Here is a 21,017-nt window from a genome sequence, read left to right on the forward strand (position 1 = left end):
TTACTTCATCTGGTCCATAGTCCTGTGCCTTTTCATTTTGTCTATCTTCTTCTGATGTGGTTTTCATTCCACAGGCTGCAGGGTTGTAGTTCTTGCTTTTGCTATCTGCCCTCTGGTGGATGAGGCTATCAGAGAGGCTTGTGCAGGCTTCCTGATGGGAGGGACTGGTAGTGGGTAGAGCTGGGTGTTGCTCTGGTGGGCAGAGCTCAGTAAAATTTTAATCTGCTCTTCTGCTGATGGGTGGGGCTTGGTTCCCTCCCTCTTGGTTGTTTGGCCTGAAGCGACCCAGCACTGGAGAATACCTGGCTCTTTGGTGGGGCTAATGGCGGACTCTGGGAGGGTTCACACCAAGGAGTACTTCCCAGAACTTCTGCTGCCAGTGTCCTTGTCCCTTGTTGAGCCAAAGCCACCCCGTGACTCTGCAGGAGACCCTCCAACACCAGCAGGCAGGGCTGGTTCAGTCTCCTATGGGGTCACTGCTCCTTCCCCCCGGGTCCCGATGCGCACACTACCCTGTGTGTGCCGTTCAAGAGTGGACACAAGGGCACTTCTGTTTCCCCAAGTCCTGTAGAAGTCCTGCAATCAAATTCCAGTAGGCTTCAAAGTCTGATTCTCGGGGAATTCCTCCTTCTGTTGCTGGACCCCCAGGTTGGGAAGCGTGACGTGGGGCTCAGAACCTTCACTCCAGTGGGTGGACCTCTGTGGTATAATTGTTGTCCAGTTTGTGAATCACCACCCCGGTAGTTACGGGATTTGATTTTATTGTGTTTGCGCCCCTCCTACCATGTCATTGCGGCTTTTCCTTTGTCTTTGGATGTGGGGTGTCTTTTTTAGTGATCTCCAGTGTCTTCCTGTCGATGATTGTCCAGCAGTTAGTTGTGATTCCAGTGCTCTTGCAAGAGGGAGTGAGCGCATGTCCTTCTACTCTGCCATCTTGAACCAGTCTCCAGATCTGAGTTTTCTGGAGATACTTGGAGAAGTCAGCGTGAGTCTAAATGTTTGTTTTCTTTTACCTTCCTTCGGTGCTATTAAAAATATAATTTGTTTCTCTGTGATTCTAAGCATGATGACTGTAAGTAGAGTTGAATGGGTCTCTAACTGTGTAAGCTTTTTAAGATGATGTTTTGAAGATTTAACATTTTTAAGGAGTCAGTTTTATAGTACTAAGGGGAAAATACACCACATGTGAAAAATTCTTGATGTTATGGATTGGTATTTGGTATCTTCTGCTTTAGATTCTTGAGTCATCTTTGTCTTAAAAGGAGGTTTCGTCTTTCTTGGAAGTTTAATTCTCTAAGCTAATCATTTAATTAATTTTCTTCTATTCATTAAAACAAACTTTATTTTGAGTAAAGAAATAATTAAATATCAACTATGTAAAGTTTAGTTTTCACTGGGAACTCAAAGCAAGGCCTGTGTGACATCTGCTTCATTGTTACAAATTCAAACATAGTATCAGCAGTTTGTTTTGTATTTTGGAATTTGAAATGAGAGCCACTAGGATTAGGATCACAGGCTCTGTGTATACAGATCATTTTGGATCCCACACGTAGTTGAACAGTTAGCAGAGCTAGAGTTCTCAAGTTAATTTCTCCTGTGGTGACTATGTGACATTGTCACCTTTGGATAGCATCTGCTCCTTCCCCTCTTTCTTTTCTAATTGGTTTAGGATTCAGTAAACCGTGAGGGTTGTCTAGCTATGAAAAGAGGGTAGGACTTTTTGCTATACAGTTAGAATTTTTAGCATGTGAGTCTGTCTTCCTCTTCAGATTTTGACCTCTCAGAAGGTTGAAACAAGGTATAAGAATAGAGAAAGACAGTATTGTCCGTATCTAGGTCTGTTGTAACATGCAGCTTATTCTTTGTAGGCGAGGGCATGGGTTTCATAAACTAGCACAGATAGCCTCATTTTTAGAGACCCAAGATAATGCTTCTGAAAGTGCTTTAAGCAAATATAATATACTAAGAATTTTTACTCCTTTTCTTGATCTCCCACAAATTAGTTATCATTTTGTTTGCCTCCAGTATCATTGAGGACAGGCTTTTTTTTTTTTTTTAATTGTATGTTTTTAAAAGCAGCATTATTATGCAGTTCTCTCTAGTAGTGCTGCATAGCTTGGGAGCAGGAGTGGGATGGAAAAGCAGCTGGATGAGTTTGGTATTAGCTGGGTGAACAGGTTGGAAGAGAGGTGGTATATGTAATGGTCAGTGCATGGGTTTTGGAGTTGTCCAGGCTGGGTAATGTTGGGCAAGTACCTTCAACTTTCTAAGCCCTAATTTCCTCATCTATAAAATGGAGCTGGTAATAGTATCTAATACTGCAAGGAAGGTGTTTATTAGCATAAGGCCTAGCATATAGTATATTAGATACTATTTTTATTGTTGTAATTAGGAGGAGGAGAATTGAAGAAGTAAGTTTATTGGTGAGGGTGTAATTGAAGTAATAGGGAGGTTCAGGCTGCCAAGGAAGAAAGTGAAACTAGGATGAATATTAGAAACTGGAGAATAAGAAGGAATTGAAGGGATTAGAAATGTGATGAGGGTAAAAATGGATTTAGCAACAGAAAAATAGTTAAGAGTTTATGAGCAGCAAAGGAGATCACAGAGTTTGAGATTATACAGATGGAGCGTTTCTAGATAATGATATGATCCAGCCTTTGACAATGGTTGCTGATGTGGAGACAGACTCAATTTAAATCAACAGGTGTTTATGGAGCCCTTACTGTGTGCTAGATACCATGCTAAGCATCGCGGAATGTAAACTTTGGGCCAGACATCCTTGAATTAGAGGGGGCCAAAAACTAGCTGTTCCTCATTCAGCTGAATGAAGTTGCCCATGACAGTGGCAGGCCTGGGATGACAACGAAGACTGCGAAACCTTTTATTTTAGCAAAAAATGCTTGAGTGGATTGACTGGTTTTTCATTGGTTTAAGATATTACTATAAATGGCTCTTTAAAATAGGTGCATCCCCCAGTGGGAATAAAATAATTAGTAACATTAATTTAAGAGATAGCTGTCCTAAATTCATTTATTTCAGTAGTCTTTTTTTCCCCCTGTCTTTCCCTTTTAGCCACTAGTGTACAGATTAGATGATTAACCCAGTTCTTTTTAGTTTTAGAGGAATGGTTTGCTGAGGGGGCTTGTGTCCTTTGTGTTTCTGAGTATCCTAGAAAAGGAACATGCCCCAAAGAATAGCAGAGTTGGGGCAAAAAGGAGCAGCTCATATTGTAGCCAGGAGGATGGTTCCTTGTGCCTTTCAGTTGAAAGTTGTAGGCTTGGAAGTACAGGAAGCTTATTTTGTTAAAAAGAAAAAAAAAAAAGTTTAACATTGATCAAACATTTATTTTAAAATTACATATACCATATCACGTAGCAATAAACTTAATTTTATATTGTTGACTTAAACTTATGCTGATTATTTCTGGGTCCCTTCCATTTGGTGATGGAAGAAGCATAGATCCACACATATTTGGCTTATTTATACTACCTTTGACCAAAGTCAGCAGGAGGTAACAGCAGGTCCACAGCACCTGAGAAATTCCGGGACATGGGGGGCTCAGTACCCCACTTTCATGTTCACCCAAGTTTACCCTTCTCCAAGTCTGTTACCCTTTCCCAACTCCTCCTCAAACTTTCCTCTAATGTGCATTTAAGTAGACTACCTGTTATTCCATCTCTGCTACCTGTTCTTTGCCACATCACTTTTAACATGGTTTTTGTGAACTGTAGACAGAAGCAGTGCCAGAACTGTAGAACTGTAGACAGAAGGAGTGCATACATGCATTCAGGTCAGATGGACTTTATGCTTCATTTGGGCAAACTGCTTCTGTGCGCTTGGCTGATTTCACACGTGTAGTCTAAAAAAGGAGAATATGAAGTTTCCTCTTTCTTTCATTTGACCCTTCCTCTTGTCATGGCAGCTCTCAGAGTATTATCTCCATCAGCATCAGCATTACCTGGGAACATGTTAGAAATCAGGTTCTCAGGCCTCACCAAGACCTACTGTCCCAGAATCTCTGGGAGTGAGACCCAGTTTTAACAGGTGCTGCAGGGTGATTCTGGTACATATGCTAAAGTTTGGAAACCACTGCTCTAGCATATTATGGTTACCAACCTGTATACATTTCCTTGAAGGCCCTGACACTATATTTCTGCTAAGCTTAATGCATAGATTGAAAATATGAAATTACTGTTGTTGTAGGTCAATAATTATCTAATGCTGGCAATTTCATATGGTTCAACTAATTGTTACTTTGTGAAAACTAGGGTTTCTTAGACATTTTTTGTGGTTGAAACATTGGCATTCTTTGTTGTGGGTAGCTGTTCTGTGTGTTGTGGAATGTTTTAGCAGCATCCCTTGATCCTACCTACTGGATTATAGTAGCATCTCCCAAGTTGTGATGATCGAAAATGTCTCCAGACGTTGTCATATGTGCCCTTGGGGAGGCGGGGATCACTCTCGGCCGAGGACCACTAGCTAACTCAGTTGCTTTCCCTACTAAGCAATGATACTTAACAGAATACCCAAATGTATGTATTTTTCTCGGTGGGAAAAGGGCCAGACATATATTGATTATAGAAATTAAGTTTAGATTTTATGTTTGATAGAGATTATGGTGATTGCAATTTAGCTGTACTTTGTTTTTATATTTTTTCATGTCCTTTTTATAGTAAGCAGTGTCACAATAGACTATTATTTGCTTTTCTAACATCTTATAGCTGTCAAAGTCTAATGACAGTCCATATATTTTTTTCTATTACTGAGTAACTGGCTCATTTTCTTGGATGCCCAAAGGGTTTTTTTAAGTCCTTTAATATATTTCAGTGTTGGTTTTGCTGGATCGATTTTCTCAGGTACACAGTGTGCCCTTTTGAATCTTTTTTCATTTCAAGTAATTTTTTTTTTGATGATTCCCTTGCTTTGGTTGCTTCTTTAGGGACTCCTATTAAAAGTATGTTGGATTTTCTTTGCCTGTCTTATATATCACTTTCTCTCAAATCTTTTTAATCTTTTTTAATTTAAAATTTTTATTCTCTTCACCTTTTATTTTTCCTAAGGCAATATCTATTTTATTTATTCACCCTTGTGTTCTTTATAGTTTAGTCTTTTTCAAGATATTTTCTTTCAATTCTTTCCTGAGTTTTATCACCTTATTTCTGAGCTTTCATAATTATGATTCATGTGTTTTTTTCCTATGTCTTATACATTTTCTTAATTTTTTTCCTTTGCTTGTGGAAAAATAGTATGTTATAATTAGCTGTTTTGTGGGCTTGTCTGTCTTTAAGAATATTAGTTCAGTCCTTATTCTCTTCTTTTAAAAAAATAACTATATGGAATTTGATCATGGTCCTTGTATACGTCTCGTATTTATGTGAAGTTCATTTCATAACCCTTATAAGGAGGTGTGGTTTAGGATAGCTTTTCTAATTCCAATAGAGTCCCTCCCCCCTGCTTTTTTTGGTACTGTTCAAAATAGGATGCCTTACTTTCCAAAGTTTCTTGGCTCTGTTTCTCTAAAGTACTTTGGACCTTCTCTTTCCTTTGTGGTCTGTTGTTTCTGTGCTGTTCAGTTCAGATTCTGTTTCCTAGAACTTTTCTTCAACGTGGACCTTTGTTCTAGATTTTTTGAGAGTTCATGGGGATTAGACTGCTTCAGTCCTTTCAGATATTACTGTGGATTCATTGAACTCATTAGGAGTATACAAAATCATTCGCAGTTTTAGCTGCTTCCCATATGTGCATGTATTTTGGGTTTGTGTTGGAAATCTTACCACTTATGTTAGCGATGTCACATGTAGTTTTTAAATTTTACTCTCCTAGTTGATCTGTCTGTTTTTATGGGGAATTCAGGAATTTTCAAAAACTATGTCTTTACTGCTGCTGTCTTCCTAGATGCCCTTCTACCAGTCTTTCCTTTTGTATTTATATACTTTATTTTGCACAGATTTATTGAAGTATTATTGATGTAGAATGAACTGCACATATATTTAAAATGCACCATCTGATGAGTTCTGAAATATGTATATGCTGTTGAGACCCTCATCATGATCAAGAAAATAAACATATTCATTACCCCTAAAAGTTTTCTCATGCTCTCTTATAATCCCAACTTCCTTTTCCCCCTCTCGTTCTTAGGCAACAACTGATCTGCTTTCTCTCACTATAGCTTATTCTACATTCTTTATAATTTTATTTTATTTAAAAAAATTTTATTTTATATTGGAGCATGGTTGATTAACGATGTTGTGTTTCAGGTGTACAGCAAAACAATTCAGTTATACATATATATGTATCTATTCTTATGTAAGTGGAATCGCACAGTAGTATATATTCTTTTTAGTATGGCTACTTTTATTAGCATAATTATTTTGTAATTCACCCATGTTGTCATGCATATCAGTAGTTCATTCCTTTTTACTGCTAGTAGTATTCCACTGTATACTATATCACAGTTTGGTTATCTGTCCACCTGTTAGTGAACATTTGGGACATTTCCAATTTTTGTCTATTACAAACAAAGCTATGATGAATATCATGTTGAGGTGTTTCTGTGGACATATTGTTTCATTTCTCTTGGGTAAATATCTGTGAGTGGAATGTCTGGGTTGTTTGGTAGGTGTATGTGTACCTTTTAAGAAATTGTCAAACTTTCCCAAAGTGGTTGTGCTATTTTACATTTCCACCAGTGGTGTGTGAGAGTGCCTCATCCTTGCCTACATTTGGTGTGTTCGATCTTTATAAATTCTAGTGGATGTGTAGTGGTATCTTATTGTCATTAAAATTTGAATTTATCTAATGATGAATTTTGTTGAGCATCTTTTTCATATGTTTATTTGCCATTTGTCTATTTTTCTTTGATGAAGTTTTGAAATCTTTTGTCTATTTTATATTGGATGTTCTTATTATTATTTAGTTTGAGCTCTTTATGTATTCTAGATGCAAATTGTTTGTTGGATATACATGTTGGGTATGGCTTGCCTTTTTGTTTCTGTAACAGTGCCTTTGAAAAACAAATGTTTTTAATTTTGATTAAATTCATTTTTGACTTTTTGGTTAGAATTTATATCTTTTGTGTCCTATTTAAGAAATAATTTGTCAAACCCAAGGCCACTAAGAATTTCTGCTAAGTTTTCCTCTAGAAGTTTTATAGTGTTGGCTTTTGCATTCAGGCCCGTGATTCATTTTGAGTTAATTTTTGTCTATTGGTTCAGGTTGGGGAGAGATTCATTGTGTTTTGCATATGGCTTTCCATTTGTTCCACTACCATTTGTTGAAAAGATGATCATTTCTTCATTGATTGTCTTGTCACCTTTGTCAAAAACCAATTGCCCATTTATGTTTGGGTCTGTTTCTGCACTCTCTACTCTCTCTGTCCTTTTTTTTTTTTTTTTTTTTTTTGGCGATACGCGGGCCTCTCACTGTTGTGGCCTCTCCCGTTGCGGAGCACAGGCTCCGGATGCTCAGGCTCAGCGGCCATGTCTCACGGGCCCAGCTGCTCCATGGTATGTGGGATCTTCCCGGACCGGGGCACGAACCCGTGTCCCCTGCATCGGCAGGCGGACGCTCAACCACTGCGCCACCAGGGAAGCCCTCTCTGTCCTTTTCCATTGATCTATATGTCTGTCTTGTGCCACTGCCACACTATCTTGTTTATTGTAACTCTATAATAAGTCTTGAAATCAGGTTGTATTAGCCCTGCAACTTCATCGTTTTTCAAATTTGTTTCCGCTTTTCTAGTTCCTTTGCATTTCCATGCAAATTTTAGAGTAAGCTCGTTCATTTCTACAAAAAGCCTATTGGGATTTAAATTGGGATCATGTTGAGTCTGTACTTCAGTTTGGGAGTACAGTATTCTTTACAGTATTGAGTCTTTCATCCTTGAGTGCTAAATCTCTCTGCATATATTTAGGTCTTTTTTATTTTTCTCAACATGTTTTGTAGTTTTTGGTCTACAGATCTTGCACATCTTTTACCAAATTTTCCAAACGTATTTCACAAGCTTATGTTAATCTAAACTAGATTGCTTTTTAAATCACTATTTATGATTTTTCTTTTCTAGTATATAGAAATACAATTGACTTATATATTGTCCTTGTATCCTGCCACACTGACTTATCAGTTCTCCTAGCTATTTTGTACATTACAGTTTAACCTATTCCTTTCCAATCTGTAAGCCTTTTGTTTCTTTTTATTGCCTATTACACTGGCTCAAACCTTTAACACAATGCTGAGTAGAAGTAGTAATGGTGAACATTCTTGCCTTGTTCGTGATTAGGGAGAAAGCATTCACTCTTTCACGTTTAAGTATGATGTTAGCTGTAAGTTTTTCATAGATGCCCTTTATCTGGTTGAAGAAGTCCCCTCTATTTCTAGTTTGTTGATAGTTTTAAATCATGAATGAATGTTGGATTTGTCAGATTTCTGCATCTATTGATATGTTCATATGTGTTTTTTAAAAATTTGGTCACATTGATCTTTAAAAAATTAACTTTTTATTTGGAGATAATTATAGATTCATAGACAGTTGTAAGAAATAATACAGAGATAGCCATGTACCCTTTATACAGTTTCCCCCTTGTATGGTCAGGCCAGTCCACATGGCTGTTCTCTTGCTCTTTGTACATCCCCCGCCCAACCAGTCCCTGCTTCACCTACACCCTATTCACATGACCCTGCTTCCCCCTGCCCCAGCTGTGATTGTTCTAATCCTTAAGCCAGAATGGCTCCACCCCCTAGTTTTAATAAAGGGAAACATCTGCCCTTGTGATGGTAGTTAACCTGAGGGGCTGTGAGGGACTTGACCCAGCTGCTGGTTTCCCTGGTAACTGATGAGCCAACCTGACATCAATTTCCCCTATAACTGGTACCCTCCTTCTCCCCGGAGTAGCGAAGATTGCTGCCATGCCCTGCCTGCCATCTGCTGTATGTGGTGGGGTGTTGCTCCATGACCGTTTGTTTCGGATGTGTAAGATCCCTTATCCAGTAAATCATTGATGCCTCTGTCGCTGTCTCTGGGCTCTTTCTTCTGTCTTGAGGCTGGGCAACTACAAGGCTTGTAGGCCTGTGGGGTGCAGCCCAACACCCCTATAATAACATTTGAAAAACTATAGTATGATACACAACCAGAATATGGACATTGATACAATCAAGATAGGTAGGCTTTCCATCACCCCCAGGATCCCTCATGTTAAACTTAAGTAGTCATGTCTTTTTCCCTCCTGCCCCATACCCATCCTCTGGAAATCACTTAATCTGTTTTCCATTTGTATAATTTTGTCATTTCAAGAATGTTATATAAATGGAATCATACAGTATGTAACCTTTTGGGGTTGGCTAATGTTTCACTCAGCATAATTCTCTAGAGATTCATCAGGTTGTTGCATCTGTCAATATTTTGTTCCTTTCTCTTGCTGGGTAGCATTCTGTGGTATGTATGGACTACAGTTTGTTTAACCATTCACCCATTTAAGGACTTATAGGTTGTTTACATTTTTTGGTTGAAATAAAGCTGCTCTAAACATTCATCCACAGGTTTTTGAGTGAACATAAATTTTCATTTCTTTGGGATAAATGCCCAAGAGTACAATTGCTGGTTGCATGTTTAGTTTTCTAAGAAATTGCCAACATTTTTCTAGGGTGGCTGTACCAGTTTGCATTTCCACCATCGATGAATGAGTGATTTAGTTTCTTTGCATTTGGTGGTGGAATTATTTTTTGTTTCATTTTTTATCCTGATAAGTGTATAGTGATATTTCACTGTGGTTTTACTTTACACTTACCTTATAGTTAACAATGTTAAACATCTTTTTCGTGTGCTTATTTACAGTCAATAAAAAGTCTCTTCATTCCTTTTGCCCATTTTCTAATTGGATTGTATGCTTTTTTACTGTTGAGTTTGAGAGTTCTTTTTTATATTCTAGGTACTACACCTTTGTTAGACATGTAGTTTGCAAATATTCCTCCTCCTCTATGGCTTGCTTGTCTTTTCATCCTCTTAACAAAGTCTTTCACAGTGCAAACGTTTTTAATTTTGATGAAGTCCAATTTATCAGTTTTTCCTTTTATTGATCCTGCTTTTGGTGTCAAGTTTAAGAACTCTTTGCCTAACCCTAGATTTAGAAGATTTTCTCCTATGTTTTAAAAAAATTTTATAGTTTTACATTTTATAGAATCATTTTGAGTTAATGTGAGAATTAGGTCAAGGGTTTATGGTTTTGGTTTTTTTTTTTGGAGGTTTTTTTTTGCCTATGGGTGTCCTGTTGCTCTAGCACCACTTGCTGAAAAGGCTGTTTTTGCTCCACTGAATTGCTTTTGAACCTCTGTCAAAAATCAGTTGTGCATACTTATGGAGTGTACATATTTGTGGAGGTCTATTTCTGGGTTCTGTCTTCTGTTCCATAGATTTATGTGTCTACCTCTCTGCCAGTACCATGCAGTCTTGGTTAATGTAGCTATATAATAAGTCTTAAAATTGAGTAGATAAATTCTTCCCACTTTGTTCTTTTTAAAAATAGTTTCAGCTATTCTAGTTTTGTTGCTTTTCCATATAAATTTTAGAAAAATATTGTCTACCTCCCAAAAATCTTGTTGGGATTTTGATAGGAATTGTGTTAAACCTGTACACCAATTTGGGAGAATTGACATCTTTATTATGTTGAATTTCCCAATCTACGAGCATAGTAGGTTTTTCTAATTAATTATATCTCCTTTGATTTCTTTCATTAACATTGTATTTTCAGCATATGAGTCCTGTAATTTTGTTAGTATTTCGTTTTTTGAGTGATTGTAAATGATATTGTATTTGTAATTTCAGTGTTCATGTGTTGAATTTTGTCAAATGTTTTTCTGCATTGATATGATCATGTGATATTTTTCTTCTTTAACCTGTTAATATGATGGATTACACTGATTTTGAGTATTGAACTAGCCTTGCATCCCTGGAGTAAATCTTATTTTATCATGGTGTATAATTCTTCCTTTAATATATTACAATATTTTATTTGCTAATATTCTGTTAAGGATTTTTTTTTTTTGAAGCCTCCCAGGGCCACTCCTTGCCGCCCACAGCCGGGCTTCCATCCTCCATACATGCAGAGACTGGGAAAACAGTTCCTTTTCTAAAAATTAATTAATTAATTTTTTATTGGGGTATAGTTGTTTTACAATATTGTGTTAGTTTCTACTGTACAGTGAGGTGGAGTTCCCTGTGCTATCCAGCAGGTTCTCATTAGTTATTTATTTTATACATATTAGTGTATACATGTCAATCCCATCTCCCAATTTATCCCACCCCACCCTTCTGCCCTTGGTGTCCATACGTTTGTTCTCTACATCTGTGTCTGTTTCTGCCTTGCAAACCGATTCATCTGCACCATTTTTCTAGGTTCCACATATATGCGTTAATATACGATATTTGTTTTTCTCTTTCTGACTTACTTCACTCTGTGTGACAGTCTAGATCCATCCACGTTTCTACAAAGGACCCAATTTCATTCCTTCTTATGGCTGAGTAATATTCCATTGTATATATGTACCACATCTTCTTTATCCATTTGTCTGTTGATGGACATTTAGGTTGCTTCCATGACCTGGCTATTATAAATAGTGCTGCAGTGAACATTGGAGAGCATGTGTCTTTTTGAATTATGGTTTTCTCTGGGTATATGCCTGGTAGTGGGATTGCTGGGTCATATGGTAAGTCGATTTTTAGTTTTTTGAGGAACTTCCATACTGTTCTCCATAGTGGCTGTATGAATTTACATTCCCACCAACAGTGCAGGAGGGTTCCCTTTTCTCCACATCCTCTCCAGCATTTGTTGTTTGTAGATTTTCTGATGATGGCCATTCTGACTGGTGTGAAGTGATACCTTATTGTAGTTTTGATTGGCATTTCTCTAATGATTAGTGATGTTGAGCATTCTTTCATATGTTTGTTGGGCAATCTGTATATCTTCTTTGGAGAAATGTCTATTTAGGTCTTCTGCCCATTTTTTGATTGGGTTTTTTCCCTTGATATTGAACATTAATTAATTAATTAATTTATTTATTTTTGGCCACGCGGCTTGTGGGATCTTAGTTCCCTGACCGTGAATTGAACCTGCGCCCCCCTGCAGTAGAAGCGTGAAGTTCTAACCACTGGACTGCCAGGGGAGTCCCTGTTAAGAATTTTTGCATATATATTCATGAGGGATATTGTTGTGTGTGTGTGTGTGTTGTGTGTGTATATACATACATATCCACACGTATATGTGCGTGTATATATATGTATATATATATATATTTTTTTACTATGTACATATATATATATTTTTTACAATCTTTCCAGGTTTTGTTGTCAGTGTAATAATAGCTTCATAAGTGATTTAGGAAGTGTTCTCTTCTGTTTTCAGGAAGACATTGTGGAGCATGGTGTTAACTCTTCGTTAAATGTTTGGTAGAATTCTTCAGTGAAACTATCTGGGCCTTGAGATTTTTTTCAGGAGTTTTAAAATATGAATTCAGTTTCCTTAATAATTGTAGGATTATTCAAATGGTGTATTTCGTAGTGGGTGAGTTGTGGCAGTTTGTGTTTTTTGAGGATTTGGTCCATTTTGTCTATGTTTTCAATTTTATGTGTGTAGAATTATTCACAGCATTCTCTTATTATCCTTTCGATGTCTGCAGGGGCTATAGTGATATCTCCTGTTTCAATCCTGATATTGGTAATTTGTGTCTTCTCTCATTTTCACTTTGTCAGTCTTGCTAAAAGTTAGTCAATTTTATTGATCCTTTAAAAGAACCGGGTGTTTGTTTCATTTATTTTTTTCTGTTTTTATTTCATTAATTTCTGCTCTTTATTATCTCCTTCCTCTGCTTGCATTGTGACTAATTTCTTCTTCTGGTTCTCGAGGTGGAAAGTTAAATTAATGATTTGAGATTTTTTCCTCTTTCCTTTCATAAATGTATGCATTTATTGTTATAAATTTCTCTCTGCAGTGCTTCAGCTGTGTTCCAGAAAGTTTTATAATTTTGTGTTTCATTTTCACTCAATTCAGTGTATTTTAAATACACTCTATTCAGTATATTTTAAAATATTTTCCTCTTTGACCCATTTATTATGTAGAAGTATGTTATTTCATTTCCAAGAATTTGGAGAGCTTTCTGTTATCTTTTTATTATTGATTTCTAGTTTGATTCCACTGTGGTCAGAGAAAACTCTCTGTATGATTTGTTGAGGACTTTTTTATGGCCCAGGATGTGGTTTTTCATGGTATATATTCTTTGGGAACTTGAGGAGAATGTGTATTCTACTGTTGTTGGATGGAGTATTCTATAAATGTTAATTAGGTATTATTGGTTGATGGTGTTGTTGAGTTCTCTATCCTTGATTTTCTGTCTAGTTCCATCCATTGTTGAGAGAGGGGTGTGGAAGTCTCCACCTCCCTGTGTATTTGTCTAGACAACTTCTCCTTTTAGTACTGTCAGGTTTTTTTTGTTTTTGTTTTTTGCAGTTGTATTTGGTGTATACACATTTAGAATTGCTATGTCTTCTTGGTGGACCTCCTCTTTTATCATTATATAATGTCCTTGTCTGTCTCTGGTGATTTTCTTTACAATGAGGTCCACTTTATCTGACATTAATATGGTCACAGCTGCTTTCTTTTGATTTGTATTTCTGTGATATTATCATTTTCTGTCCTTTACTTTCAACCTGCTGGTGCTGTTGGTATTTGAAATTAGTTTCTTATGGCTGCATTTAGTTGAGTAATATTCTTTAATCCACTCTGCCAGTCCCTGTCTTTTAATTGATGTAGTTAGATTTTTAACTTTAATGTAACTGTTGATATTTAAGGTCTTAAATCTGCCATTTAATTTTTTGTTTTCTGCTTCTTTTTTTTTCCATGAAATATTTTGTCTTCACTTCTATGAGGTATTAGTGATCATATTTTTTAACTAATTGCAAAGTTAGTGAATAAAAAATTCGGTGAATGAAATTCACTGAATTCATATTAAATATTCCTGACATCAGTTCATGCAGTGGGCTATCCATTCATCCATCCTTTTAAGAGAAATTTACTAAACCTCTACTTTGGGCCAGGCATTGTCATATGAAACATTACTTTTTCAGATATTTCTCTTCTCTTTTAGTTCTTTAGTAGTGTATTTGTTTCCTGTGGTGCTGCAGTAAATTACCACAAACTGAATGGCTTAAAACAACAGAAATGTATTCTCTCACACTTCTGGAAGTCAAAAGTCTGAAATCAGTATCAACTGAGTCGAAATCAGGGTGTCAGCAGGGCTGTAGGGGAGAATCTGTCTCTTCCAGCTTCTGGCGGTTGTCAGCATTCTCTGGCTGTGGCAGCATCACTCCAGTCTCTGCTTTGTGGTCAGATTGCCTCCTGTTCTGTCTTTTCCCCTGAATGTCTCTTTTAAGGACACTTGTTATTGGGTTTATAGCCTACTGGGATAATCCATGATGATCTCTTTATCTCAAGATCCTTTTTATAAAAAAATTTATTATTTTTTTATACAGCAGGTTCTTATTAGTCATCCATTTTATGCAAATTAGCGTACACATGTCAATCCCAATCTCCCAATTCATCACACCACCACCCCACCCCCTGCCGCTTTCCCCTCTTGGTGTCCATACATTTGTTCTCTACATCTGTGTCTCTATTTCTGCCTTGCAAACTGGTTCATCTGTACCATTTTTCTAGGTTCCACATATATGCGTTAATATACAATATTTGTTTTTCTCTTTCTGACTTCCTTCACTCTGTATGACAGTCTCTAGGTACATCTACATCTCTACAAATGACCCAATTTCGTTCCTTTTTATGGCTGAGTAATATTCCATTGTATATATGTGCCACATCTTCTTTATTCATTCATCTGTCGATGGGCATTTAGGTTGCTTCCATGGCCTGGCTATTGTAAATAGTGCTGCAGCGAACATTGGGGTGCATGTGTCTTTTTGAATTGTGGTTTTCTCAAGGTATATGCCCAGTATCAATTTACATTCCCACCAACAGTGCAAGAGGGTTCCCTTTTCTCCACACCCTCTCCAGCATTTACTGTTTGTAGATTTTCTGATGATGTCCATTCTAACAGTGTGAGGTGATACCTCATTCTAGTTTTGATTTACATTTCTCTTTAAGACCCTTTTTCAAATTAAGATAACATTCACAGTTCCCAGGATTAGGGTGTAGCCATATTTTTTGGGGGTGGCTACCATTCAATCCACTACAAGTAGTATCTTATATGCAGTTTTAATTTCCGTCTTTTGATCTTCTCCTCACCTTGGCATGGGTCTCCTGTTTCCCTCCCTTCTCTTTTCCTTCTTGATTTTGTCTTTTAAAGTATTCACTTAGAGAGTGATGAGAATAGTGGAATGATTGTGCTGACCTGTATTTCACAGCCTACCATACTGCAGCAGGGAAAAAGCCTTTTTTTCACAGCAGGGTAGCTTCATTTAATCAGAATATGCTGCTTATTAACAGAACTTATAAAACTCTGAAGCAGATAAATATAATACTTTAAAGATTCTTTAAAAAACCATGTTAAGGTCTTATATACGTCTAATAAATAATTCCATTTGAAGAGTTAAGTAAAAATAATTTTAGTTAAGATAAATAAGTATTACAGCATCAGTAATTAACATTTAAATTGGTATCAGTTAAGGATAGGTGGAATTTCCCTCTGAGGTGGTGCCACATTTACTAGCATCTTTTATATATATATATTTCAAGTACTTGCACAACTTATGTTGGTTAGCTTATGTTTTAAAAACAAATAATTTTTTTGCATGGAAGTGGTTTTTTGGAAGAATCGGAACACTTTTTCTGAGGTATTTAGGCCACTAGAGTATCACAGATTATTTTGGTAAAGCCTTAGTGACCTAATGAATGTTCTGTCAAAAAGCTACCATATAAATATACCCTACTGACTTTTAAGAATATAGAATATATCGTTAGGTTTCTGGCGACTCAATCTAGTGCAATAGGTAGTTTCATTGTCCTAGAAGAAAGTTGTATGATTCTGCTGTAGTTGATTTTGTTGCTGTCCCTGCTGTTGTTATGATTATTAATATTTTACCATAATGAAATTTATCATTTATATTTTTATAAAGTATAGCAAACTGGCAGGTCACAGGAAAAAATAAGGTAGAATTTTAAAGTAACTAATAATGGTCTCAAAATTTTTAGACTTCATCAAGATGTGTGTGTAGATAGAGAATCTTGTTTTAGCATAAGCATAATTAATATCTTCATGCATTTGTTATAAGATTGACTTAAAGCCAGGAATTTCAGTTCTGGCTTTATTTGTATATCTAGATGATGTGTTTAAAGTTTAAAACTGTCAGAAGTCTGAGTATTCGTTATTAAAAAGCAGTTGTTTTCAAGTTAATCCCTGCTTTTTATAATGTAAATTATAATTACAAATTTATAGTTACAAATTTTAAATTTGTGTTTTCTTTGTAAGTGCTGGTCAAGATATCCAAGGAACAAGCGTGATTGCGAATCTTCCATTTCTGATGCGGCAGAACCCTGCTGAGACACTTCGGAGAATCTTGCCAAAAGTCAGAGTAAGTTGCTGTGAAATAAGATTTGAATTCACCATTTTTTCCCAGTAGTACGTTGTCATTGTCAGGAGAAATTTTCAGAGCTTTTGATGGCTGATCTTTTGTACCTAATCCTTGAGTGGAGGAAGTATTATGATAAACATTTTGAATTATGTTGAAAATATTTAAGGAAATTAGCTGATGGAAATGGAGAAATCTAGACCTTAAACTGTAAAGATTTCGTTAATCATTTTCTCAGTAGAGACATTATAATGTTTTCAGTAGCTCAAAAAAAATCTTAGTCTTATAAAATCATAGCTATCTTATTTGGTATTCTGTTGACTTAAATATATATTAATAGTATTTCTAGAACATTTATAATATAGTTTAACTGATAGTCCTAATAATCACCATGGTGCCTGCTAAAGATTGAATTGTGGCCATTGCAGTTTTAGTTTTATATTTAATTGCTTCCTAAATTCCTTCAGAATTAGTTTTCCTGCCGTAAACAAAATATTTGATCTACTAGAACTTTCTTTTCTCTGACTATTTAATATTTATTCATTATTAATATATAATATTAAATATTTAATACATCTATTTATTATTTATTTGTACCATATGCAAAATGCTGTTCTTTATTAGAACTTGAATGAACAGAACAGATGATGTCTTTGTGTCTTCAGGGAGCTTACAATACTAATGGGGTCAGGGAGGTTACCTACTAACGGGGATTCTGTTTGCTAATAGTGAGTTTTGTAGACTTTGCTTTGGCTTTCTGTTTGGTTTAACTATTTTATAATTTTAAAATTAATTTATATGTGTTTAAAATACTGTAATTATTAGTGTGTCCTTGGGTTTTACTTTTAGGCATATATGACATGTTTCCAGTGATGTAGATCAGGGATATACCATGTTATTTTTATAAGATGTCCACATTTCTATGCAGGCGATATGGATTTTTTTTTTTTTTTTTTTACTGATTACAGTGGTGAATTGAGAAGATGTTTATTTTAGTATCACGTGTGATTCAAAAGTGAATGAAGCTTTTTCATGTCTGTTTTTCCCAAATCATTCCATAATTTCAATGGAATTAAGTCTACACAGTCTAGGTTTAATTTCACATTCAACTGACCTAAGCTTGTTAGCATGTCACCTGAGAGTACCAGTTAAACAGTAGTAGAAGGGAACAGGTGGTTAGGTCCTCTTAACTAAGGAGTTATTGTACATAAGCAAATTAAATTTAAAGCTAAAAATATTGAGCATGGTGTACACTCTATGCTGAGCAGGCTAAATCCAGACCACAGGCTGCATACTGCAAGTTAAAAGTTTCATAAAGCAAGAGTAAAAGATGAAGGATAGACAGTAGTGAGCTTTAGGTGGTCCCTAAATTATTTTGAAAAAAATCCTTTGCTAATGAGTTCACAATAAAGTTAACTAAATAATAACTCCTGAGAAATCTTGATTTCATGGGAATGTATAAAGGATATTATATACTCACGTATAGAGCATATTTATACAATGAATCAAATGTCTCTGCAGAAACTATAGAACTGAGTTGGAGCAGGTAAGATTTTATTAAGCTTTTTAAGTTATTAAGTTTAATTCATAATATAGAAGATTAACTGAAGAAAGGGATGTAAAGAAAATGTATACTAATGAATATATACTAAGAAAATCTTAGTAGCAGCCATTTATTTAGGACTCTCATTTATTTTGCCCTGTGCTAAAAAAGGTAGAAAACAGCTCCAGATTAGATTCTATATCAGGAAGACATAAAGACTATGGAAAACAATTAAAGAACAAGCATAGGAGAGTATTTAATTGTGTGATTCTGATTTATGTAAAAATGCTGAAGAATTAAGCAAATGGGAAAGACTTCTTTATGGGGGCAATAATAATGACTTTTATAGAGGGTTTAATATAAAATGTAGGCAGCTAAACATTTAAGCAACCCCACATCAAATTCTAAAACCTATGAGCAAATCATTTAAAATCATAGTATTCAGATACCATTAAGACTTGTTGGTACTCACAGCACCTTCTTTAATTCTCCCTTGCTTCTGTGAGTGGTTACTTCCAACTGATAAAAGTATGACAAAAATTGCACATAGCCACTTTATTCACTCTTGTGATGGCCATAATTTCTTAGCTAATTTTATAAAAAAAGCAATCTTGTGTCTCAAAATGAGCATTTAGTAATAACGGCCTTCTCATTCATTCATTCATTCATAAAAATTTACTGAGTACCTCCCGTGTGCCAGGCACTGTTCTAAGCACTGAGAAAACAGAGGTGAACAAAACAGAGAACTCACCCCCAAGGACGTTTCCAGAGGGGGAAACATCCATTAAACAAGTGAGTGAGTGTAAAGAACAGGATAAAGTGAGGGGGGCATTGGGGGAGTTGGGAGAGTGGGAGGATACTGACTATGCTTTGGGAGGTCAAGGACACATCTTTGAGGAGCTGAAAACTGAAGGGATAGGAGAAAACAGCCATTTGAGTAGTCAGGAATGAGTGGTCCAGGCAGAGAGAGCAGGAAGAGTTTGGTGGAACTGCGAGAGGTAAGCGTGGTTGGAGTCCAGTGGGTGGGGGTGGGTTGTGAATCGAAGAGAGGACAGTGATGGAGCATATGCAAGTGTTGCTCTTTCTTAGGGCAGTGGAGAGCCACTGAAGACTTTAAGCAGGGCGGTGACTTATCCCATGGACATGCTACAATGATCATTTGCTAATTCTGTGGAGGGTGGATTGGAGCAGGAGTTGGGAAGCTGCAGCACGAGGGCGGCTCATTAGGACAACAGAGTGGTGGATACATCCAAGATGCATTTATTGGGAGAGAATGAACTACATAATGGATCAGATGTGGAAAGCGAGGGATGACTTCCAGATTATTTCTGGCTTGAGCTTCCATATGGTTCTGCTGGTTTTGAGTGTCTCAGTTGATAATTTATTAAATCGATGGGGAAAAATAGTTTGAATATGCTCCAGTGCTAATCTTCAGTGAATGACTTATTTTTAGAGGATTTAAAGACATGAATAATTATTTTATGTAAGAAGTTAATCATTGCCCAGATTCTTTTCACATTTATAACAGTAGTATAAGCAGCTTTTAGAACTCCTACTGTACCTTACCTTTACCTTAAAGAACATCAGATAAAGTGATGAAGATATTTCTGGGCTTAGGTTTTATAAAAATTCACCAAGCAAAATGTTTTTTATTCTGTTTTTGTGTTTTTTTAATTTGCATTTTATCTTTACAATAATGAATTAACTGAAAAATGGTTTAAAAAAATAGGTTGCTATTTTCACTGTTTTAGAGGTGAAGGAATTTAAGGTTAAAAATAAAGTGGCAGAAAGAGAGGCAGGATTAGAACTGAGCTAACCCACAGTATTTCTTAAGTGTACTTTCTTAGTTATATCCAAAGTGGATGATGAAGGATAGCACAGTTAGATCACTCATCTCAGTACATATGTACCATTGTACTACACGATCAGAAGTTGGTTGAATCTATGGTTACGGAACCTGGGGTACGAGGGAGGGCCAACTATAAAGTTATATGTGGATTTCCCACTGCATTTCCCCTAAACTGCATTGTTCAAGGAACAACTGTAGTAGTTATATCTATTTTATATTATTTAATCCTAGGGTATCTTTTGAAAAAGAAACCAGGTTTTTTCTGTGGTCTTTATTGATTAAGTTTGAATTCTGTCCACAATATATTAAGTTGAATTAATATTGGATGTTAGATTTGACTTGAACTTCTGGTTGTCTAGAAATGAAAGAATTTGTTTTGTCAAGATAAATTTCTAAAACACGGTGGTCCTTTATAAAATGTAAAATAGTAATGATATAATTAACCATGTAATATCAGTGACTCCTTTATAAATGAAGTACAAAAAAAAAGTGTCTACCTGTTGAGTTATTGAACCCTGTTATTGTTTTTTCACTTATTTTGGGAACCAAAATAAGGCGTAAAATTGTCTATTAAAACATGTGCAACGTCAGGAAAAGATAAAAATAACTGTAGGTCATTTATTGAGGTCTTACGACGTGTCAGGCACTGTACTCTGTCAAACATTTTACACATTTTTATCTCTTTGAATGCTCATGGCAGTTCTGTAAGGGTCACTTGATTGAGGAAGAAGCGACTTAGGTGAGTAACTTGCCCAAAGTCAAGGTGCTAGCAAGTGGTATAATTAGGTTTGAATAGGGAGTCTGACTCCTGGGTCCTCTCTCTTAACTGCTATACAACCTCTTCATTAGCTCTTTGTGACTGCAACAAATATGTAATATATAATTTTAGTTCCTCAGCCTGAGTCATCTCTCTTGTGGTTATTGCAAGAGGCCTCCTTACTGGACCTGTTGCTTCCCCTTTGCTCCCTGGAGCCCATTCAGCCAGAGAGATCGTTCATTTATTTATTTATTTGGGATCAATTTACACATTACTTTGATGAATAAAATTGTATATATTTAAA

At 36.1% G+C, this 21,017-nt stretch overlaps 1 protein-coding gene across 2 annotated transcripts in view; it reads left to right on the plus strand.

Moving 5' to 3' along the window:
• The window catches only part of PPP4R4 (protein phosphatase 4 regulatory subunit 4), a gene marked incomplete at both ends in the record, with an annotated part of 115,724 nt that overhangs the window by 18,958 nt on the left and 75,749 nt on the right, over positions 1–21,017 (plus strand). For both annotated transcript variants that reach the window (XM_079699745.1, XM_079699746.1), the window contains one exon: positions 16,465–16,567. In XM_079699745.1, the coding sequence (XP_079555871.1) occupies positions 16,465–16,567 (103 nt within the window). The remainder of the gene's footprint in view (positions 1–16,464; positions 16,568–21,017) is intronic.

Source organism: Hyperoodon ampullatus (genome assembly GCF_949752795.1).
Source record: "Hyperoodon ampullatus genome assembly, chromosome: 3".
In the NCBI taxonomy this organism is placed as follows: Eukaryota; Metazoa; Chordata; class Mammalia; order Artiodactyla; family Ziphiidae; genus Hyperoodon; species Hyperoodon ampullatus.